This window comes from Eucyclogobius newberryi, unplaced genomic scaffold, assembly GCF_026437365.1.
Source record: "Eucyclogobius newberryi isolate DKJ021-1_F unplaced genomic scaffold, fEucNew1.0.hap1 SCAF_13, whole genome shotgun sequence".
NCBI lineage: Eukaryota > Metazoa > Chordata > Actinopteri > Gobiiformes > Gobiidae > Eucyclogobius > Eucyclogobius newberryi.
In genome coordinates, this window is record NW_027315757.1 from 12,378,584 (window position 1) to 12,403,866 (window position 25,283).

The 25,283-nt window shown below is 40.4% G+C and overlaps 1 protein-coding gene across 1 annotated transcript in view; it reads right to left on the minus strand.

Moving 5' to 3' along the window:
• Nucleotides 1-3,033: 3,033 nt before the first annotated feature.
• The window catches only part of LOC140358013 (protein shisa-8), a 91,701-nt gene continuing 69,451 nt past the window's right edge, over nucleotides 3,034-25,283 (minus strand). The window contains exons 3-4 of the mRNA XM_072442642.1: nucleotides 9,549-9,665; nucleotides 3,034-4,326 (exon numbers count right to left, since the gene is read on the minus strand). Coding sequence (XP_072298743.1) covers nucleotides 3,842-4,326; nucleotides 9,549-9,665 — 602 coding nt within the window. The 3' untranslated portion in view covers nucleotides 3,034-3,841. The remainder of the gene's footprint in view (nucleotides 4,327-9,548; nucleotides 9,666-25,283) is intronic.

The window sequence follows — 25,283 nt, forward strand, 5'->3', positions numbered from 1 at the left end:
CTTTAAAAAACAAGTGGAGAAATTTGTGTGGAGTTCATAGAGATTGACGTCAGGTCTGCCAGTCTGCTCTAGAAAAAGCCCTTATTTTAGCAGAGTCGTTGACAGTTCACTGCAAACGTGTGGCACCGCATACATATATACACAACATAGCAACCCAACGTAGCCGATCGCCACCAATACCACATGAACAACACATTTTTGTATTATTTCTTTTTTACATATGCAAAAGCTGTACACTGAAAACCTCCAATTTATCTTTCAGTTATTGTGTTGGCGAAGCACTTAGTTACAATGCAATATTTGAACATTAATACATGAGTGCATGTAAACCAGACAACATAAGTTAGCATCACAAGCTCAAACACATCTTGTGAAAATTGAGCCACGACTAAAATCTGGAAGCACTTTAAATGTTCCGTCAGTCAAATGAACTTTATTTTTAGTGCACAATCTTTGAAAAACACAGTACAAAAACAGACAAAACAATTGAACCATACACAGGAATCTATATTGCTAGGGATCATGGAGCCCAAGTATGTCTATCAGGTCGCATTCAGAATACCTGATAGCATACTTTACGGTTTAATATAGAGGAAGTCTTACAAACAACAGTCAGTTAGAGCAAGTGACGCCAAAGTCTGTCAGTGATGAGAAGATATCTTTGACCCAAGAGAGTTCTGGATCTACTCAGTGATTCCTGATTCACATGGATTGGTCCACTGTTACGCTACACTTAAAAGTAAATATTTCGGTATGGTCAGAGTGTTTGAATTTGTTTTTTAAAATGTCCATATCTCATAGATGTGAGACCGTATTCTAACCCACTAAATGTTTGATAACTTGGGAACTGGAAAAGGTGTTTGATATTTAGCTCTTTGGAGTTATTTACACAGTTTGGGACTCAAAACTATTATTGACAAATTGCGTGACAAATCTATGTGTTATAATTGTCTCTCTGTTATCAGACATTGCTTTTATGGAACTAAATAAAAAATCTACAGTGTATTGTGTCACCAAAATATGTGGCCGTGGGGAAGTGACTGCATACTGTGTGTATGTGTAAAGCTGATAGCTTGTGTTCCTTGTGTCAGAGCGGTGCTTTTGCCTGTAGCCTGTCTGCAGGTCTGCTGCGTCCTCAGGGCTTGTTGTTGTCTGTCACTTCTCCATTGTCCCAGAGTCACTTCTGACACATTATTATGAGTTTATAGTTGTTTTGTGCAAAACCAGGGAGAGAGGTGAAATGATGACATTCTCAACTATAAGGGCACATACAGACATGCAATATGTCTTAACACAAAAGGGAGGAATTTGGAGAGAATAGGAGAAAAAAGTACCCCTGATGTTCTCCCTCTATAACATTAGGGGTATAAAGAATAAAGCAGGTTATTCTGCTTTAACTTGTATTCATTTTAGTTTATTCTGCTTTAACTTGTATTCATTTTACAATGTGGTTGCATGGACTTATTGCTTACATTTACATATTGCTTGTTTAGTATTGTGTTTTATTGATGGATTATATTCTCATGCTTTGTTCATATTGATGACTTTCTGGCAACCATCCAAGTGTTAATGTATGCCCTTTATCTGCCATCCCTGTCATCCACTAGTCCTGTTCCAAAGCCTGCCTTTTTATGCTTTCTGAATGAACGACGTAAAGATAAGATGTCTCAGTCACAGAGATTTTTTACCTTCATTAATTTTGTTTCATTGATAAGTACGGGCTTTCTCTTCACTACTGAGATGCAGTAAGCTTACGTTTGAGGAAATTCCTCAAAAAGCACAATGAATCTGTGCCATAGCAAAGCAACTGGGCTTATGTGAAAGTGGCAGATGGAGGCAGTAAATCTCACGATGTGAATAATATATTGTGAAGCATCTGGCCAATTCATGAACCTGTATGTGTGATAGAAGCATGCTCAGAGTGTTTGAGCTGTGATAGTCCACAGGGAGTACCTCTGGTGGACACCCGGCCACCCGGCTTGTGCACAGCACTGAAACTGTCTCTGTCAATACAGAGAACTAAGGTCAAACATTAGGGAGGAGCAAGTATGAGTTCAGCAGATAGAAAAGCATGCACGTGGTAAAACTCTACTGTTTGATTAGCTTCACCACCAATCTGTTGTCCTCTTGCCTATGCCAAGCATATGCACTGCGGCAAGGCCTGTGTGCATGGAAACAAATGAAGGTGAGTTTATCAGACTGAGTCTGGCTTTGGACCACTGTGCTATTCAAGCCAAGCTGAATCAGTTAGCAAAACACTGTCACTGTTGTTTAAGGGGCTTGTCAATGTGGTTATATTATTATTGTATAATTGTATCGCATATTGTATTGTAAAAAAAATTTAAATATAGAACATTACATCTTATTGGAAAAGTCTAGATTAACGAAACATGGGTGGGATCAAAGGTTGCTTTCAATCTCAATTGCACATTTGAAGATGACATATCAAACTCAGTTCTTGCTAACACCAGGGTATGTCAGAGAAGCCTGGGGTAAATGTATTCAATTCAAAATTCTCAATAGGTATTATTACACCAATTGAAGGCTCCATAAAATTGTATTAGATGAAATGATCTACGTATGTTGGTACTTTCATGCATGCTTTATGGGCCTGCCTTTTGGTTTTCCAAATATGGAGGAAAGTATTGGACTTCATGCAAGGCTGGTTACCGTGTGACCCACCTGAGTCACCTGGGCTGTGCTGGGGGACAAGGGACAAGCGCCTCATTTGAGCAAACGTGTGTTAAGAGTGATACGTACTGGATTAGTTACACTGGTTATTCATACCCTGAACATGTGGAAGGGGAAAATGATTGACATGCTGCATGTGAGAAAATTTTGGCGAGGGTAGTGACTGAGCAGTGGGACAGTTTTTTATTACTATATGCCTTACATGTTTTTGATTTTAAACATGGAAAATTAAGATAATTTCAATTTACGATTGTATAAAAGAAAACAAATTAAAATGTTATCATAAACATTAAATTGGAAATACCAATGAACAATTTGATTATTATTGTTGTTACTAATGTTCTCTGTCTTGTTGGATTAATATTTTTGATTTATTTACTGATTTTAATGAGTATTCCATGCACTCTAAATGTTTCTGTCGTTTTGAGTAACAACAGCCCTTTGGAGAAAGACAGAAACATCATCAGTGACTTGAATGGGATTGGACTCCTGTAAATTTGAACTCTGCTTGGCTCTAACATGCATGCACTCCTTCACATCTAACCTTTTTCTATAATTGTATTGACATTTAAGAGTAGGCTATAGATTTCTTCTCTGGAGAATAAAAATCCCCTGATGATTGTAAATAGAGACACATCACTGTCATTACACATACATTATGTATGCTACAAACTTGAAAAGAGTATAAGTAGTAGTACAAATGAATGCGGATGTACAAAGATAGTTTTATGTCTAATTGATGTCACTACGGTCACTACACAACTGTTGAGCCTTGTGTACTTATTGTGTGTACTTTGTCAGTTCCTCTTTGGGCCCTCCAGTGTGTTTCAAAGTGCCACTTTGATATCTCACTCCTGGAGAGCCCAAGGCCAGTGGGCTCTGACGACACAATGGCACTGTCTCAGAGCACAACCTCCTCCAAAATCTGGAAGTGCATCTGTGCTGGTGTAGCGGGCCTCGCTGGTTTACAGAGCTGCTACAGATTGTCATAGAGGTGTGAGGAGAGCAGCCTCACACTGTGAGTGGACACTCAATTATTTAGCACAGCCTCCTGGTTCAAAGAGTTATCTGCTCCTGACTCCATCCAGGCTCCAAAACCCACCTCACTCATGTTATGATATTGGCTGGCTTAGCTAAAAAGATCTGTCCCTTACACTGTGACCTCCGTCTTGCTGTTGGTGGGCAGTCCTTTGTGCTTGGGGTGCATGAGTGGTGAGTGGCCATAGCCCAACGGCTGGGAGAAGAGCTCGGGGAGGGTCTCAATGCTGAACTGCCTCTTGTTGGAGTAAATCTGACGTCTGTTCTGTGGGTGCATGACCTGGTGCTGTTGAGACATGGGGTGGTGCAGCACCCCCTGCAGGCCCATGTGGCTATGCTGGATATGACTCTTGCTGGGATCCCAGGCTTTGAATGCAGAGCTGGTGGTGAGCGGGTGAGTGTTGGTCTTGGAGATCTTGGGCTTGGGGATCTGTGAGGCGTTGATGGTGATGGCGAGAGGGGCGTGGATATCCGGGGGTGGCAGAAAGGGCTTGTCCTTGGGGTGGAAGTTGATAGGCTGGAACGTAGGTGGGGATTGGTGGTGTCCACCATACTCCAACATCGGGTAGCTTTTGTAGTAGTCTCTTTGTGTTGTATCTGCCACAAAGACAGAATAAGGTTGCATCATTAGTGTAGTCTCATGTTGAATGAAAATGATTACCCTCAATTTCTTTCAGTCAACCTTTGAGGGTTTAAAAGTTTCAGTAATTGGGAAAGGTTAAAGAGTTAAAGATGGTTATATTGACAAAAATAAGAAATATTTTTACATTCCATCAGAAATCTTTCCTAAAATACATGGTGATGTCTTGGTTGAGGTTCAGGTATCTCAATTGAAAAATAAAACCCCCCCACATACATACAGAAACAATCGTATCCTGTGTAGGGCGACCTCCAGATGACCTCCAAGCTTTGCCATGGTGACAGGACAGAGGTTTTTGCATGTGTCTGATTGTTTGTCGCCTAAAGCAAGAACCAGAGGGCCACATCAACCCCCTGGGCAGTTACATCTAATTCCTCCAAGACCAATGACTAAAGGAGGCAAGAGGAACACTGAGAGTATCTCTCTGCGTATCAGCTAAGCAAGGAGATAAAAAACATTCCAGAGAGGACAACGCCCAAGGAACTTTACTCTCCCCTCCATAATAAACAGTGTCCAGATTACTACAACTGAATCTTTTTCACATTGGTCAATAAATCTTAATAAACCACCGTAGGTACAGTGTTCAATTATTTCCAGAAAAGAGTTGTTGTCTTTGTGACATTCTTACAAACCTTCAGATTAACTAACTATTAATAATTTATTTAAAAAATGATACATTTGGATATTTGATTTGAGAGTTGGTAATTGCCTTAACTTTGAGACTATTGCCACAAAAAATGTATAAAATATTTTTAATAAACTTACCCACACTCTCACCAATAGCTGTGTGGCGTGTTAAAATGTTAATCAAATTTTTAATCAATATCAAGTTTGAATGTCACCCTTTTTCATAAGTGGGAGGACATGAATAACACTACAGTGGGTTCTCTCCGGGTTCTCCGGCTTCCTCCCACCGTCCAAAGACATGCATGTGTTAGGTAAAAATTGGTGACTCTAAATTGGCCCTAGTGAATGAATGTGAGCGTGAACTGTCTGTAATGTCTGTGTCTCTGTGTTGGCCCTGCGACAAGTTGGTCACTGTCCAGGGTGTACCCCGCCTAAGGCCCGAAGTCACTGGGATAGGCTCCAGTCACCCGCGACCCCGAAAGGGAACAAGCGGTAGAAAATGGATGGATGGATGGATGGATGTAATATTACATGTACCTCCATAGTATTGTGCAAAATAAACTATGGCTATGTAAACGGTTGCTTGACTCCTTGACAACAACAACAACTGCTGTTGCTATGTGCTTTGAGTGTCCGCACACATGACTACGGCAGGAGCCCCTGACAGCCCTGTCCTCTGGGCCTCTCCATTTCAACAACTCTCCATCTGCCACTGATTTACTCACCCCATGTTGTCCTTTCAAATCACTCGGGTTTAAAATGTGTGCAGCTTCCCATTAAAGCTATTGTCATTCTCTAAGGGTGGGTAATATAAAAAATGTAACTGACGTTACATTTATTTTAGATCATTTTTCATAATAATGAAATGTAATGTTTGTCCGTTGTAATTTTAATCCAGTCATTGATTGTAGGTTCAGTTTGTGTCCTTTTTTGTGACGGCCTTTTTGCCCACCGCCAAAAGTATTCTTCAAAAGGATTTGTTGATTGTGTACATAGTACATAGTTGTGAAATCAAGTGGGATGGAAAACACACCACAGTGCTTGGTTGATCTCAGTCCAATATTTCTGTGCAACAGGACAGTCACAAAACACACGTAATGGTGTGCATCCTGGCAACAACAGTTTTTCCAGCAGTTAGCATTTCCCTGAGAATAGCGAGCACGTTGACATCGTGTTATCAAAAAAACTGATATATTTTCCCAAAAGAATTCTCTCCAAACATGTTACTTTGTCGTCCTCCATGGGTACATATATACTTTCCCACTCTTAGTCTTTCAAAACAAAATTACCTTCTCTTTCCCATTTATTTTTTAATATATTTAGTAGAATGGCTGTCTAGATTATTAATTATTATTGGTACTGGTATATCATTTGTCTCACCCCTCTTTCCAAAGTCAGTGAGTACCGGTGTGTCAAGTGACATCATTTTAATCCTCGATATTGGACTATCGTAGAGAGCTCCAATAATTCTTATTATAAAGTAATTTATTTAAAATTTGCACAGCACTTTAAATAAATAAGGCCACCTAACAATGTTGGTGTATTTGCTTTTCTGACACCTCTTAATTTTAGTTAGCATAAATATTATGATAAAATAAAATAAATTTAGCAAATCAAAAAATACATATTTATTTAAATATATTTTCTACTAACATTTTCAAATCTAAATAATAAATCTTATGTTGTATATTTAGACAAACAGTCACTCGGTTGTTGGGTAGTACCCTTTATCTTGAACTTGAATCATTATTTTGGTCACTACTTCAATAAATCAGTAGTATTTATTTTAAGGAACAAAGCTCTGCCTTTCTCTGTTCTTCATTGTTCCATTTTTGTACATAAGTATTGTATATTTATTACATACAAGGCTGCAATATCGATTATGTGGAGGACAGAGAGAGGACAGTTTATGAAAGAGTGTTGTTGGCATAACTTCAAAACTAAATTGCTCATACTCCATCTTAAGCCTTGTACATTTCATTAAGATTTGACTGCAGTGTTCCAGGTGCCCGCAGTATTCGCTGGCACACAGTCAGCTCTCGTTGTGTGTCCTAGCCATGACTTTGTGGACACAGCCAGGGATGTTTTGGAAGCACTATTTTAGTGTACCGCTGTAACTGATGAACATGTGCGAAAGATGATACAGTCTGTTAACTCCACTGTAAAAATAAATACATCAATATCTATAATAATCCGTTTGGTTTGAATATGGGTTTCCCAGATGCTCAAAGTTGCATTACAATTTGTGCATTATTTATTTATTCCATACTCTGAGGCAGAGGTGGTTAGAGTAGCCAAAATTTTATGTACTTGAGTAAGAGAAACATTACTTCAAAATAATATTGCTCAATTAAATGTACAGAGTAGTGGTCCAAGAATCTACTGAACTCAACTATGAGTAACTGTAAGAGAAACATCTAATTCACAAAAAATAAATAATGCCTAAATTATAATATAAATAATTTCAAACTCTAGACCACAAGAGATAGAAAAACTAAATAATATCTGAAGGAGCAGTGCAAGAGACACAAATGACTTTATTGAGTCAAAATTAAACTTTTGTTACTTTTAGTAGGGCTGTGCTATTAATAGAATTTGAATTAAGATTGAGACTCAGTAATATCTGATCATCAAGGATATGGGTGGGGTTTTTAATCACAAGCTCCACAGCCAATCCTCTGCCAGTAAAAGCAAGTGGTTTGTGCCTAATTCTGCCTTTGCTGAAAGGAATTCAGTTATGATTTTGAATTCTGTGTTGTTTATGTTCATGAAATAAATTCTAGCAATTTTTATTTTTTGTGTGAAAATAAAAAAAAATTAATCAAATCGAAAATACAAAAAATAAATTAAAAAATGTAGTTTTTTTTTTAACCATATTGTTGAGCCCTAACTTGTGGAATCACGTTTAGAATGGTAACGGCAAACTACTCTTTTTTTCCTTAAAAAAATCCTCAAGTTAAATTAATTACTGTATGTACTGTTCAGTGGTGGAAAGCTACTATTTTAGCCTCAGCTGCCTTGGGGCAGACTGACAGAAGAGAGGCTGCCAAGCTGTGCCATTGGCCCTTCTGATTACCACCATCATTCACAGACCCCGTTACAAGGTCGGTAAATTGTCTTGCCTAAGGACACAACGACAGATCGCACTAGTATTCCAAGTTGTCTCCCACCAGGCATTGACAAGGGGAAAGTCTCACAGCTAAAACATGCTATAAAATAGATTGATTTGTGTAAAATGTTCACATGCACCAACAAGTCAACAATGCACCAATTCCCTGGGCGGCCTAAAAACAATATTTTAGTCTGTGTAGAACTTTTTTTCTCTTGAGGTCTGCATCCCTGTGTTAACTAATAAAAGCGGAAGGAGGAATATCAGATGGCGGCGCTCAGACGAACTTCCGGAATAAGGTGAATACTCATGTCGATTGTAAAAGTCATTGTTCTGTCTGTCTGAAATGTTTTGGGACTTTGGACAGTCTAGCGCTAGTATATTACGGCCACCACACATTTATCTCATTTTCATTTGTCACCCAGTCACTCCTCATTAGTTTCAATGTGTCGCTGTTAGTCTACAGTGATCACACGACATTGGGAAACATTCTATTCCCCTTTCACAGCATGACAATCACTGGCTCTATATACTGTATAACCCCCGAGGAGTTCAAACAAAGAGTGGAAATGTAATGGGAAAATGCCAAATTGCTTAGTGCATGAATTTAAGATAATGTCATTCTAGATGCTAGTTTAACTCAAACTATACATATATATGTTATAAATCTACAAACTACAGGATTAGCAGGTTTTATAACACCCCATGGAGAGAGTATTTTGATCTCTGTAGGCAATATTCACTGGCTAAATATTTTCAGCCTTTATGATTTGCCAATAGTGACCATTCAGATTACAATCTCATTACACTTGCAGTTCCCAAACCTATGGCTGGATTGGTGTTTACCCTTTAAAATAACAAATACCGTAATAGGATGTCACAATATCTTGTTTCATGAAATCAAAATTGGAAGGAAAAGTAATAATATTGGCATATAAACATCCTGATAAAAAGTACTTTATACTTAGTTTTGCCTTAAATGATTAATTATTGCTGCCTACACTTCTTTTTTGGTACTTAAGATTATATTGTGACCTCCATAATCACGACTATTTATTAACAAAATAATCTAGACATCCCTAGTAACAAAAGTAAAACATAACTACAACTTTTTGCAAAAATATTTTAGTATAAATGATGTTACTTGTGTTTCAGTGAAAAAACAAAAAATGAGATCCGGTTTAACTCGTTCAAAAGATCTGATCATGACCATCTCACCACAGTCCAAACTGCATAATGCTTTTAGTCAAGATGGTTTACATCTTGTGGTCCTCTGTCATGATCGGAGGTGGTCTGATGAGAGTCACACTCATAAAAAATCCATTCTCTTAATGGGACCCTGACCCCGCTCCATTGTGCTCCGGAGCATGTGCTTTAGTGTAGTTTTTAATCACGCCCCTCCTGACTCAGGCTGATCTGTGCTCTGCTGTAGTGTGCACTCACCCAGAGCTTTGAGGGATGTGTACTTATTGAAGCCCATTCCCAGGTTGTTGTGGGGGTGAGACAAGGCCATGGTCCGGCCCAAGGGAGACAAGGATGCATTGTTTAAGTGGTTGTGCTCTGTAGAGAGAAGAGAAACACAGACAATAAGAGTTAGCAAACAATGTGAATCTGCAGAGTTTGGCAGGCTCCTCAATCAGGCATTGTCTTTACTTCCTCAATGACTTTATTGCATACTCTAAATGTTCCCTATTTAAGCAGTCTAAATCTAAGGGAAGCACTGTGAAGCATTATGCCTGGTACATCTTTGCCGGACACCACAGCGGTCTGGTGCGGCCTCCAGGTTATTAGATCAGTCTTACGAATAAAAGGTATTTTTTACGGTTCAGTTTAGATTATATTTAATAAGAAAACATTTGTTATGTTTGGATGACGTTAGCTGCTCATGTAACAGACTCTCTGCATGGAAACACATTCTGCATTAACAATGTCCCGAGACGTTACAAGAAAACCGTACAGGACCAGTCAAAACATGGCTTTTGGCACTTTGGTTTGGAATCACTATCCAAACTTTGGTGAAGTGGGTAAACACGCTTGAGCAATTACAATTATTACTGTTATACTGTTGTTTTAATGCTATTTTATTATTTAAGTCATATCATTGGCTACAAAGACATTATAACAAAGACATCCTCATTATTAAATCAAATGTCAACAAAGTACAAATCACTTCTGATTGTCATCATAATGACACACTTTATTCTCTTTCTAGACGCCTTCAGTTAGCATGTTTTATTTGGTTGATAATATAGTTAAAAATATCAATGTACAATAGAAATAAACATGTAACTAGTCAACTAATCAAAAAATGAATCGCTGACTACTAGAATAATTGTTAGTTGCAGCCCTACTATTTTTTATTTCACTTTGTCAGGCTGAAATGATTCCAAGTAGCCCTTGCTAAATTCTCTCTTGAGAAACACTCTTCTGTATAAATGAAAACTTTTTGTAGCACAATTTTACAAGGTATTTTCAACAGTACAAGCATTTAATCTAAACTATACAGTCTCACTGGGGAAAACTCTTATAGACTGAAGTGAAGAGGAAGTAATGGAGGAGCAGCAAGCCCGGGATGTGATACCAGCCCTGACTGATTGAATTAGAAATGAATCTGCACTTCCCCGTGTAATTGATATGCAACGGTGACACCACGCTGAGGACCCCCCAGAGCGAGGAGAGCCACCAATGTGCGTTGTAATTTAATGCGGGATGCGTGTAGCCGCTGTCCATTCATCCTGGAACACCTTCAAAATACATATTTCAGTGAATGACCTTCAGCAGAGCGAAAGATGAAATTACTTTTCAAAGAAGGCGCAGGAGCTCAGACGTGTATGCATGGTAACTGTGAGCATAGTATTAGTATTAGTGGGACTTAGAAGTGGATATGTGCCAGATAAGAACAAAAGCCAGTTTGAGATACATCAGCAAAACTAATTGGTGCAAAGATTCCACAGGATTGTTCTTGCACGGCTTGAATTAAGGGAGAGTTGTTTTTTCCCCCTCTCACACAGTTAATTGTCTTTTTTCAGCATTTCTAAGTCCTAAAGCTCTATGCACTAGCTTGTAACTGAAAATATAAGGTTGAATTTTGAGTGCACCAGATTCCTACAACATTTAATGCGCGAATATATAAATTATGCATGATTCAAAGCCTATCAACTGTCCCTCTGCACAGAAATATTTAGTTTTTTTGTCATTCACAGCTAAAAGCATACATTTTCTAGACCTGAATGCACCAAGAAGCAAAAAGGAAGAATTAAAATCATGTTCATTAAGTGTAAGTAGGAGAAACTGCCTGTGCATGAATATAATGAATTTCAGTTGAATATGCATGATCTTACTGAGACAAAGGGAGTGAACTAGTTTGGAGAATATTCTAGGCTTATATGTGTTGACGCGCACTGTGATGTTTGTGTATCCGCTCTCTGTATGTGCATTCTCGCGTTCACCATGCATGCTCTCTGCCAGCATGTATTTGTTTTGTTTGTTTGGGGCACTCCAGCTCTCGCTCTCTGTCTGTGAGTGTGCAGATGCAGTTCCGCTGGTGATGTCCTAATTCAGCAAGGCTCAACATCAAAGTGGCGACTGCTGTGGAGTCTCGAGTCTTTGCCTCTCTGGCTTCTACCATTTTCTCATCCACGGAGCAAATGACACCACTGACCACAGCTTTGATGTATAAAACACATACAATCCTTGGAATTGAGGATGTTAACATAAGGTGAACAAGACAGAAACTAAAAGACTGGGGCTTTTTAAAGTGATTATGTGTGTGTAGTCAAAACAATTGCCTAATTAGCTTTCTGCTGTGTGGAACGCAATCCAAATTTTGCACAGTAATATAAAGGCTTGTTATGATAATATATTTCTTCTTTTTCTTCTTTTTTTTAAAGGAGTTTTTTTTACCTGTAGGCTTTAATCGACAGGGGAGTGTAGTGTGAAATGGGAACGAGCCTGGGGAATGACATGCAGCAAATTACAGAGAGCTGGACCCGAACATACGGCGCTGCAGTCTAGTGATGCGTGGCTCGGGTTTTTTCCAACCCGTATTGAAATGCAGTGTAATTTTGACTACAGTTTCGATTCAGTTTGAAAAAGTACCTGAAATCTCTAAACTTGTGGCAACATGTAGGATCTGCAGCCGATCAATGATGCATTATGACAAAGTCATCAGCATGACTAATAATCATTTAAAAAGGAACTGGGAGTTTGCATCTTTATTTCTCATGCTCACTCTATCTCCCTCACTCTTAAGTGCAAGGGCAGGAGCAGAGCCAGACGTGGAGAAATCAAGGACAGGGGGAACAGTATGGACATGTCCTCCTTATGTTAAGCTTCAAAATGCTGTGTGTTTATTACAATTCAGGTTATATTCAAGGAGAAATTAGTCTAATGAGGAACTGAACCTGAACCTGTCCCGCCCCAACCCGAACGGGTCAAAAGACAACCCGTACTACTGCGGCCCCACACGGCAGGCATATGTGCGAACTCGACCACGAGCTGAAACAAGTTGATTAATTGCAACTAATCAATTAAATACTCGTTAGCTAATTTAGTAATTGAATCATAATTTTCTTAACTAGACACTTGGTATTTGCTTGATTTTTATGACTCAGACAAAGTAGTAGTTACCCCGAAATGAAATGAAATGTGTAAAATGTGTGTTTTCAATGAAAAAGGTAACTTCTTGTAAATACACTCATACATACTCATTCAAGACATTCTCAAGCTGCATCTTTTTTGCTTCATCTTTTGTAGAAATCTCATTTTCACAGGCCGTCCCTGATTTGAACAACAATTAAATGAAATTATTATTATTAATTAAAATGGTAATCAACAGGTTAATTTTTAACCAAAATAATATAGTTATGAAAAAATAAAATTCCTTGATTATGTTTTTACTGTTGTGCCTCTCCCTTCGTCTCTACACACACACACACACACACACACACCTGCTCATCTGTTTCCACACACTCCTCTACTTCATCTTGTACAAACTAATGAAGTGAACACACATAGTTAAAGGTACCATAACATGCTTTTTTCATGTTTCGTAGTCTATCCTAAGTGTATAATTGATAATAATAAGGGTTGTGCAACACCCTTAACATAATAGTTAAGAAATATCATCCAGACCTTGGACCCCCTCACCAACCCGGAAATGCAAACGGCTTGGTTTGATATTCGCCCCCACCCTTGCGAAGAGCGATCTGGCTCCCACGCCCAACCCGTGACGTAGTCTCAGAGCGCGTGTGTGCCCCGCCCACCCGTGACGTAGTGTGTCCCCCACAGCTGTCTGCTCCGCGCTGCGCCGCTCCGCGCCAGTGAGTGAGAAACAATAGAACTTCAGATCAACACTACTTTGAGACTAAATAAATATGGTGTTTATTCTACAGCGTGCGCAGAACAGATATATCTATAGATCTATATATATATATATATATATAGATATATCTATAGATCTATATATATATATATATATATATATATATATATATATGTCTTATGTATAAGTCTTATGTCCATCGCGCTCTTATTTCCTGGTTTTTCGGTATCGGATAGAACTTCTCTTCGTTTATTTTCCCGGTTGCTGCATCAACTGCCACATAAACCTTCACCATTGTGATAATAGTAAAGAGTGCGATATCATTAATGACGTTTTGGGCCTCTTTGAGCCGTGTTTCGTCGTAAATCGAACCAGAAAAACTCCGGAATGGGCTTGTAGGGAGACAGCAGCGCGGAGCCGGGGGGAAGGGGGCGGGAGGCGGCAGGCGGGAGGCGGGAGGGGAGGGGGGTGGAGAGGGGGGATGGTGACGCGTGCTTGCCCTTATGACGCGGCCTTGCCCCACCACCGATTCGCTGAAAGGAGATAGTCTGTAATATAGCTAAAAACTGCGGGAATCAATCAAAAAACACTCTGGGTACATATATGAAACACAAATAGCAATGTAAGAAGGTTAAAAGCTCTGAAAAGTCGATTTTGCATGTTATGGGACCTTTAAGCGAGACTATATTCCATGTTTTTATGCATCTACATTTGTATATCTGCAGCATGCACCAACACGTGTACGACACATGAATGCACCTACTAGGTCTCTTTCACACCCGCTGCAGCTACATTCCTCAACAATATTTGTGTTCATATGATTTAAACATGAATGTCAAGAACAAGCATGCAATAGTTTGATTTTCAACCTGTCAAAGAGACAGCCTGCCTCCAGACTTTTCTGTCACAGCTGAAGTCTGCCAGTGATGGAGAATTCTCAGTTAATGTAACCTCTGGTAGTAAATTATTATCCATAATGAGACTACACTACACAAATAAACATCCAGTACCCTTGTATTATAACTACACCTTAATTAGCAGAATAACACATGGGCCAAGCCGTAATTTATAATGAGCAAATAGTTAGAACAAATTAAGAAGATTCAGGCTCAGTAATTACTTAAAGGAATAATGGAGGATTTTTCGCTGATTTGAGAACTCAAGCGGAAGTGCACATGCGCGCTCCCCCCTCCCACACAAAGCCTCGTTGCTACACTTGCGTTTGTTTATTAGCGTGACGGATCTCCATAGATTTTCGTCTCTTCTGAGCCAACTCAAACTGTCTTTTTCTGTCTTAATTTTGTCCTGTACACTGAGGGAAGTATTATTATAATAGATCCATGCGCTTAGACACACACCGGCATATCAACCACGCATGCGCAGCCAGGGAAATGTGCTGCTATGCTGGGGACGAGCCAACGAGGCTGCAGGTGTGCAGTAGTTGCGTCCTATGATTGACATGTGAATGAACTACTCGGCTGTCCACGCCACGAGGAAATGAGACTCAGATTTGGCGGCAAAAGATCCTCCAAAATTCCTTTAAGTAAGAGGTAAAGTTAGGATTTAGGGTTAGGACCAGTTATTAAGCCTGAATCATTCTTACATATTTTTTTAAGTCTTTGTTCGTACTTTCTTTTTTAAAGTTAATAAATTATTGTTATAATAAAGTGTTACAGAATTCCTCACTAAGGAATATGAAAAGCGAGTCAAAAACACATTTACAGTATTTAACCATGTGATATAATAATTATTGTGACAGGCCTGATTTTCTCTTATAACTTCAAAAGCTTCTGACATCTTGGTACTGGTAATAAACTTTCCCCTGTTGACTCGCTGTGTGCTCGGGCAAATTGCTGTAAGTTTACTGGCCGTGTTTACAGACATATAAAGAGTCTGACAAAATGGCTGCGAGCAGGAGCTGATTGTGCTGCCTCATTCCTCACGCCGCTCTTTCTGTGTTCAATGGAGTAAAAGGACTTGTTTCAATGCGTCTCCGTGGGCCCATGTGAAGGGTAAACCTGGGCTTATCCCAGGATAACACCATTATTTACAGCCTTTAGCTCAGCATACCTACTGCATTGTATTGACTGCAAATCTACTATATTACATCATGGAGATGACAGATACAAGCACTTAAACGCACAGTGACAAGGCTTTTGTTTGTTTAGAAGGGAGAGTATAAAACACTGTTATAATATGGCAGCTGGGGTTTGTCTGCACCATGGACCGCACCACTGCTAGTATTTGACACAAGCAGTTAATAATAATATTCAGTACAGTTCAGTCGTAACTGTCACTTTTTTAATACATAACTGAAAGTGTGATCTGCTCGTTTTCAGTACTTTGAGCAGTTGCCAGCTTTAAAAAACGGTTCAAATCATCCTGTTAGTACCACTGATAACAGATTATTTTTTTGTTTTTGTTCTGTGGTGGTGCATAAATCTATTCTTCATTATTCTGTTCTCATTATCCAGAAAGGTTTCATGAGAAACTTTATCGATCTGCTCCAAATGTCAAAAAAACAAAATTTCGCCATGAGGGTGTTTCCTTTTAGATTTTGACTTCAATCAGATGGTCAGACCTAAACAGACCTCCTGTCTGACAGAGTATCGGCTCTCGAAAAGAACTAAGTAACTTTGGCCATCTCCATCCAGCAGGGGAAGGCGACGGACTCGTCAAATTCCCCGAAAATACCTATTTAACCATCGCAGGGACTTAGAAATACATTTAATAAGGTGGAAATGTTATGTAATTCTGCATTAAAGTCTAAAACAGAGGGGAGAAGCTGCATTTAAGCAGTCATACATTGCTTTAACTAATGTCTTTCTCTGACAAAACAGTTTGCACATCCAGATTATTTACTTACAAAATGTTCTTTATGAAACTTATGAAACAGGACATTCAGCACAGGGTATTGAATGAGAACAGTTTCTTCCCCATTTTGGAGGGCATTTCAGAGTACTGGGGTTATGTGTGTAATGGCTGGTAGTCACAGGTAGCACTGCTCCTGTACTTAGGCAGCTGCTGAATAATTGAAGCTCTCTTAGTGTTGGACACAGCCGATCATCTCAGAGGCCAAGCAGGCCCTGGGGCTTTTCTTACAAAACTATGAAATGCACCCAAACACTGACAAACACACTTCACACGTCAGACTCATTCAATATTCAAGCGTTTCATGTTCGTTTACAGTGTGTATATACAGTAGGCTTATAGGCTTGTAAGCTTTAAGTAGACTGACTCCATGTGTGGCTGAGTACACAATAGTTGGAAAGCCAATTTTTGTTGTGTATTAGTGTTTGTTAACTAAAACTGAAATATATTTTTGTTAGTCAAGATGTCAAAATGCCAAATAATAAGACATCCACTGGGAGCTTGAATCAGTCTCTTCTTATTGACCATGCGTTTGGTTTAATCAGAAAATACATGTGCTTTTTTATTCTAGATACTAATTACCTTTTATATTTAGCTATAATCTGCTACATTCATTTACAAACACAAAATTCAAGCCCAAATACTATTTGGGCTTGTGATAAATTGCAATCATGGACTGGATTATCTAACTGTTAAGGGGAAAACAGGAATTTGGTAGTATTGGTAGTAACAACAGTTGTATAATATATCAAACATGTTTAGCAGCAAATTGTTAGGTGCATTCTATGTTTTCTATAATCTTGAATTTTCAAACCCATCATGGTCAGAAACGAGGACCTCTTCTAACTATGCTCAGAGGCTTAGAAAAAGGGCTTCCTTTCACTGGGTTAACTATTTATGTATGCATGCAGATATGAGGAAAAGCCATGGGTTGTGCATATTTGCGTCTTCCTGAAATATTACAGAAGAGACCTTTGATGCTGCATAAAAAATGCAATAAAGGATGAAAGTGAGAAAAGGCATTAGAGCTGATACCACTCAGAGGGAGAATATGGGAGGTGGGGACGCAAGCAGAAAAACACATGCACTTTACTGAATGGGGAATGAAGAAAGAGGGGCTGTGGCACATTTTACAGAAAACCTGATGATTATCTGAAAATCATTTATTCACGTGTATACAATGACAGGACTTATTCCTCTTTGCAACGTTACTGCACCATAAAACAAGGATTAACCAATGACTTAAGTTAACCTAGGCTGAACAAGGGCCAAAATTACATATTGGGTATGCCACTAAAATGTTCGATGTGCCCAAATGCTTAATGCTTACCAATATTGAAATACAGGCCAACCACATTATAAAGGCTAATGAACAGGAACGTCAAAAGATCTTTAGCTGTACTGGGGCACAGGCCAGATAAATATGTATACTCTCACCTCACCCTCCGCGGGTGGTCCCCGTTCAAGCTCGGGTCCTCTACCTGGGAGCTTGAGGGTTCTGTGCAGTATTGTTGCTGTTCCTGCACTGCACTTTTCTGGACTGAGATGTCAGATGTTTTTCCTGGATCTGCTCAAGCAATTCTTCCAGTTTGGGGGTCACTGTCCCAAGTTCTCCAATCACTACGGACACCACAGATACCTTCACGCTCCAGGCCTTCTCCAGCTCCTCTCTGAGGCCTTGGTATTTCTCTAGTTTCTCATGTTCCTTTTTCCGGATGTTACCACCACGGCTTTTCCTCCGTCAGTGACTCATCTCAGTCACTGACGGGGTCAGCGCAGGTTGTTCTGACGCCATTTTATAAAATGGTTTAATAGTCTACACATGTGTACACAAAATAAAAGTGGGAAGTCAGAAACATAACATGAGTTGATGTTAACTTCTTCACCAAACCTTGAAATGGGCTGCGTTTTGGGGCACTAAATGAACCGACGCGAAGATCAGAGAAGGAAGATGAGGATAAGTCAGTGTGGAGACACAAGAAATAGACAAAACTGCTTTTCTCTCAAGACAAAACATTTTAACACCCAGGTTAATGAGATAGATGTGAATGTAATTAGTGAAAGTATTAGGGACAAGTGCTTCTGACAACAGCAGTGAGAACACTAAAGCATCATGTAAATACTTGTGCCACTAAAACGCTGCACAGATCTTGGAAACTTTTGTTTCGTTAATGTATTCCGGGTGCTTCTAGTGCGCGGCTGTACAGGAATGGCCCAGACATACTGTGGGACCTGGATGGGTTTGTATAGTAGGTTTCTTGTGCACAAGTGTGAGCCGGGTCGAGCTGAATGTTTTCGGCCGCATCTAAATAATAGTCCACAGCTTGATTTTACTACACAATCACTAATCCAACTTTGAATACCAAGTCTAAACTAAGCAATGACTAATCCAGGGAGAAATTGAAACCAGAACTTAACCAAATTGGGACTAAACCAGGTCTAAACCAAGACCTAACCATGATTAAAGTAGAACTACCCTATAATTTAGCAGACATGTGCAGTGGTATGCATGTACAGGCCTGGTCTCATTCCTATTCCCAAAGTGAGTGCACTATAAAACCTGCAGCCAGCCCCTTTGTCCTTCACTCAACAGCCCTATTACATCTCCTGGCACTGGGAGAGACATTGGGAATTTTAATAGAGGTCCTGTAGTGGGGAAGAAGCAGCTTAAAATGGTCTACACGTACAGTCAGAAATGAAAAGGCAGGGGTTTCGTTTATTTCGTATCAATCTTGTGGCGTTTCAGCTTTTTGTCAAATACAAGGCATTGTAGCAAGAGTGAAATAGAGGTTGCACAATATGGTTTGTAATAGCGACTGTCTTTGCCATTTTTAAAGGTGCTGTAACTGATTTTTAGTGTCTTAAAAACAGAAGTCATAATTTTTAAACTGTTTGCAGCTGTCCAAACATTACTACTACATTACTCTCTAGCATCGTAATCATTCAATTAGTTTAACTTTGCTAGAGCTTATTAGCATGCTAACAACTAGGGCTGAAACAATTAATTGAGTGAATTGAGTGATTTGATTTTAAAAAAAGCATTGCTTATTATTTTTTTGCCTGGATGATTCGTTAACTTTACATATTTAACTAAAACCGCAAGAATTTTTGGTGCGCAGAACGCACAAAACTACTTGTGGCCCATGCGTTTCACACAGAGCTTGTTCTGCGCAGACCTGCGGGAACTAAAGCACAACAGAGGAGAGAGTGGCATGTTTTGAATTTAGGAGTGTGACTGCAAAACATAGTTTTGTTGTGTGAAAGAGCACAGAGGACCACAATTATGAAGCAGACATTCTGCAATGACAGGGTGACGACACAGAGGCTAAAGTGAACAGCACACAGTAAAGCTGCAAAATGACTGCAGAGTTACAGCTCAAAACACCTGCCTTGGTTCATCACATCACTGGCCTCACTAACAAAGTTTTTTATTTAAAGGAATAATAGAGGATTTTTTTGCCATTTTGAGAACTCAAGTGATTAAATACCCCACCCTCCTGTTGTTTCCAAGACGCCACCTACCATTAAACCTCATGCGGAAACACGCTACAGCCCCGCTGCTACACGTGCGTTTGTTTATTAGCGCGACGGATCTCATCACATCTCTCGTCTCAGCAGATTTCCGTCTCTTCTGAGCAGCTCGAACTCAGTTTTTCTCTGTCGTCATTTTGTGCTGTTCACTGAAGGAATTTGCTAAACACACACCGGCATATCAACCACGCATACGCAGCCAGGGAAACGTGCTGCCATCCTGGGAACAAGGCTGCAGGTGTGCAGTAGGACGCAGGGAATTATTGACCTGTGGGAGAAGTACTCGGCTGTCCACGCCACGAGGAAATGAGACTCAGATTGCTCGCCAAAAATCCTCTAAGTGATGTGACATGAAACGTAAATTAATTCATAGCTACTGTAACAGTTTACCAATACTTTAACAAATTAAATAGTCCTTTATTTTATATTCTAACAGAACAATTTGGACTGGTGAAGTGAAATACTGTTTTGGGAAAGCCGCTCCCATTTCGCAGGTAGCACACAGTGCATAGGGCATCAAGCGCACCAAAGGGCACCAACCTGACCAGGCTGTTTGGACTGAACGACATAGACTATTTGTGCTGCACTGTTCTTTTACAATTAAATAGGGAGCATTCAGTAGCCATAATCTGTCTGTCTGTCTGTAAATCTTTAGTTTTTATCAATTCAAACTTGGACAAAGTGCTACCTCTCTCCATATGAAGTTTGAGATGTGCACGGACAGCTACACAAGCCACAGTTTAAACAGATAAAGACAGATCATTGGCACCACTGGGAACTTCACATACATATTCTACAAACTACAAAGAGCAAAATTATCTTTAGATAATTGACTTTGCGCGCGCAAAGCCAAAGTTCAATTTCTTCTTACAAATGTCTCAATGGTGTTTTCATAAATGCAACAGAAACCGTGAATAGTTTGCAAGCTGTGTTTTCTAGAGCCTCGATCTGCTGTAGAGCAGGAAACGGGCTTCGGGTGACTCTGCAGCAGGAGCGGTGACTCTGCAGCAGGGACTGTGGGGGCCCTCATAATAAACCTAAAGTAATGAGTTTCTAATAATATTAATATATCTAAAATGCACCAGAATACAGAATACGTCTTGGTTGAGAGCCCCCAGAGGATTGTGATTTTTGCAATATTTAAAAAAAACAACAACTCATAAATAAGTCTAATTGTAAGGTTGTATTACAGGCATCAAACTCTTATGTATTTTTACTCCTTTAAAGTGGGTTGGGGGCATGTGGGCACCACTGAGCATTACTGTTTAGGGCAACCAAATGGCTAGCAGCGGCCCATACATGAAATAAAGAATACAGTGTGTTATTTTAAGCAGAAATTCTGTATTTGTTTATTACTATGAAATATGTTTCTTTAAAAAAAATATAATATGCTTCCAAAAATTGGTTACAGACTTTAATTTTTTTTTACAGATTACGCTATTAATCGAAGACAATAATCGATAGGTTACTCGATTACTAAAATAATCGATACATGTAGCCCTACTAACAATACTTCCTAAATATTTTGGATTTTATCTGCGATGGATCTGGCTAAAGTTTTTTTTTAGGGTTTGAATTAAGGTTAGGTTTAGGAGGAGTTCATTTGGTTAAGGTAAGGGCTTAGGGGCAAAATGCCAATTATTTAGGGAGTATCACATGCTAACAGCGCACCAGTGTTACTTCCTGGTTATAGATGATAAAATTATAATTTTATCTTTATAATTAGATGCAGACAGCACTCAGCGGTCTCATTTTGACCCTATATTTGTACTGGGACAAAGAGAAAGGACCGGGTTGAACTTGTGGTTTCGGGATAATGGGCGGGAGTTCAATCGGCGGAACGTTTCTTACATTCCAGTCACAGGGTTTGTGTGAGGCTGTAGTTGCTTACTTATATAGCACAGGGTAATTGTTTATAGAGTTGAGGCGTGTTGTTGTTGTTGTTGTTGTTTAATGGCGGTTGGCATCTAAGTGTTGCATTACCGCCAGACGTGTTGTTGTTGTTGTTTTATGGCGGTTGGCATCCAAGTGTTGCATTACCGCCAGACTTTATTCCTCAGACTTTGTCGTAGTCCTCAGACTCTGCCGTAGTCCGTAAAAGGACTACGAAAAGTCTGAGGAATAAAGTCTGGCGGTAATGCAACAATTGGATGCCAACCGCCATAAAACAACAACAACAACAACAACAGTAATGTAACTTGGACGAAAAGTCTGAGGAATAAAGTCTGGCGGTAATGCAACAATTGGATGCCAACCGCCATAAAACAACAACAACAACAACAACAACAACAACAACAAGTACTCCTTCCATTGCTTTGGTGTCACAAAGCCCATGAGGTCATGATATGTCTTTGTGACTAGAATAGTTGTTGTTTTTTCAGAGACCAACCGGCTTTATTCCAGGGAGACTCTTCTTCATCTTCCTCTCCTTCTTTGACGTTCGGTGCTTCCACCGTACAGCTTTATTCTTTAGGCTTCATTCTATAGGCTTTAATATGTCCACTGATGTCCCTGCTTGGTAGCCGTGCGTCTACGAGACTGGGCGAGGACAGGAGACCACCCCCACCCCCATCTCGTCACTCTGATCACTCTGACTCCCCAAAAGCAGACCCCCATCACTCCGACTCCCATTTAGCGCCTTTAGCCTGTTTTCTATATCTGCCCAATCAAGCTCCTTTGTTCCAAGGAATCTCCCTGCAGCTTTAGCAATGATCCTGATCCTTTCAGTTCTGCTTTGAGTCTGAGCAGCACAGTTTACAACATCCACCATAAAGAGTACAAAATCCTCTCTATCCACAACCAGGGTATTCTCATTAATTCTGGAACCTGCACACTTGGGACCTCCACTCTTGAAACCTTCACACTTCTTGGGAGCCACGCTGGCCTTTCTCATTTCGCCCTGGCCGGGAGCAGCGCTGGCTCCTCTCTCTGTATTTACTCTAAACTTGTTACTTGAAACTTTCTTGACTGCATCTGCATAGGTTATACCTTGAGAGACCTTTATTTTCTGCACCTCAGCAGCTCTTTTGCTAAACCTGCATCCCCCGTAGGCAGAGCTATGTTCTTCCCCACAGTTACAGCACTTCAGTTTTGCACCCACGTCACACTTCCCATACTCATGATCTCCTGCACATTTACCACACCTTTGCCTCCCTCTACAGACCGCTGCAATATGCCCAAAGCGCTGGCACTTAAAGCAACGCAGGGGCGGCGGAACATATGGCCTGACGCTATAGCACATGTACCCAATGAACACCGTACTAGGCAGGCACCTCCCTTCAAGTGTTACCATTACCGACAAGCTGTCACATCTTACCCCAAACCGGGTCACCTTCAAACGCCTAGCGTCCACCACCGTAACTCCCGTCAAATTCTCCTTAACTTCATCCACAGACGTCGCCGTAGGGACGCCTACGATAACTCCTCTGACCGTGTTTCTTTCAGCATTAGACACAAGAATGTCCTTTCCACCCAGACGTTTAGTTCCAATCGCCTTCCGTTGCTGAGCCGCGTCCTTGCACACGACCAGCAGCGAGCCATCTCTAAGGACACTCGCACTCTTGATCACTCCCACAGCTACAGTCAGGCTCTTTGACAATGCCACTGAATTCCACTCCTTAAAGGATGCACTATCCTGTGCAAGCTTTATGATCACCTTACAGTCTCTGCTCTCACCCCGGACATCAATAGCTTCAGCCTCATCCTGCTGCTCATTCCCAGAACCCTCGGACGAGCTAAGGGACTTTTTACGTTTACGGGCACGTGCAGCCAGAAAAGGCTGCTCCTCCACGCCGTCCAGAACGTCTTCCATCCCCGATCCACTCTCCTCCGCCATCTCCCGTCTCTCCAGACCGGGTGTTGAGCAAGGTCTCCTCACAGTTTTGCCAGACGTGTTGGAGACTGAGCCGAGGATGAGGAGCAAGAGGATGTTCTAACGTGCTTTGAACTCATGGGCTTTGAAACACCAAAGTAATGGAAGAAAAACTTCTAAAGAATACGACAAAGTCTGAGGAATAAAGTCTGGCGGTAATGCAACACTTGGATGCCAACCGCCATACAACAACGACATAATTTTACTTTTTTGCAGGAAAACATCTATCACATTCCTTTTGAATACAGAACAACCAATGGCTCCACCATTTACACAGATTATCATTTGAAAATTATATTTACTCAATACAGAACGTTGCTTCATAATAAATAAGTATAATTAAATATTTCTACAATGCAATTCCACCTGCATTGGCAGTAGGGATAATCACGACAAATGAAAATGATCATTGAAATCCTTTATATTAGATTATATTGTCTTTCGGCGATTTGAGAACGCAGGCGGAAGTGCGCATGCGCACTCCCCCGTGCGGACCGATACAACACACACGTGCGTTTGTTTATTAGCACAACGGATTGCATCGCATCTCTCGTCTCCCGTAGATTTCAGTCTACTTCAGAGTCAGCTCGAACTGTCTTTCTCCGTCTTCATTTTGTCCCGTACACTGAGGGAACTATATTATGATAGATCAATGCGCTTAGACACGCGGAAATGTGGGACGAGCCACACGCGGCTGCAGGTGAGCGGTAGGTGCGTTTTATGATTGATACGTGGCAGGACTAATCGGCAGTCCACGCCACGAGGAAATAAGACTCAGATTTGTGCCAAAAAAATCGTCCATTCAACCTTTAACTAAACAGACTCAAAGCCATGCCATGATCAGCAAAAATCATCACTTAGACAGCACCTGTGTATGTACAGGATTTTATTGGGCGGGGAAACTGAGGCATCTGGTAAAAGCTATACAGACACATGAAGAACATGCAAACTCCTGAACATGCAAACAGAAAAACCCCAACTACTCTAGATCCCGATTGGACCTTCTTGCTTTGAGGTTTATTGCCTTTAGTGTTTTCTTTTGTTTTTTTGTTTTTTTACTATTGCAATGATCATTTTGGACAATAAAAAGCTAGCTGATTAGCCAACTGCTAAACTAACCATTAGTTCACCTCGGAACTTTGCATTATCCTGTTCTTGAATGTCTCCTTCCACCATAGGGAACTAGTCCTGTCCATGCCTCAATTACTCTCTGATGTGGGCTGCCCGAAGGTTTTGCAGCACACTTTTCCCTCCACCAGCGCTCACTTTGTCCCTTTGTCTTGTCGATGTAGAGCCAGCTCTTCACCGTTGTTCCTAAAGCGTGAATTTCCTGCCTCAGCGCTCACCCACCAAGCCTAACTCTGATTGATGCTCCTTCATGCAAGAGCTCACTGACAAAGCCATGTACAGGGCCTGTTCAGTGTTCGACCTTCACGTCAACCTTTCTGCCAGCAACTCCAACAACAGCCTATAGTGTTTGTGGCTCCTGCTCATTAATACGGTGTAGCTGAGGTCATTCGCTCATGGGGCCACCTGGGACACTGGGAGCTTGGAAGAATTGGGGGTGGTGGTAGAGTCTAAG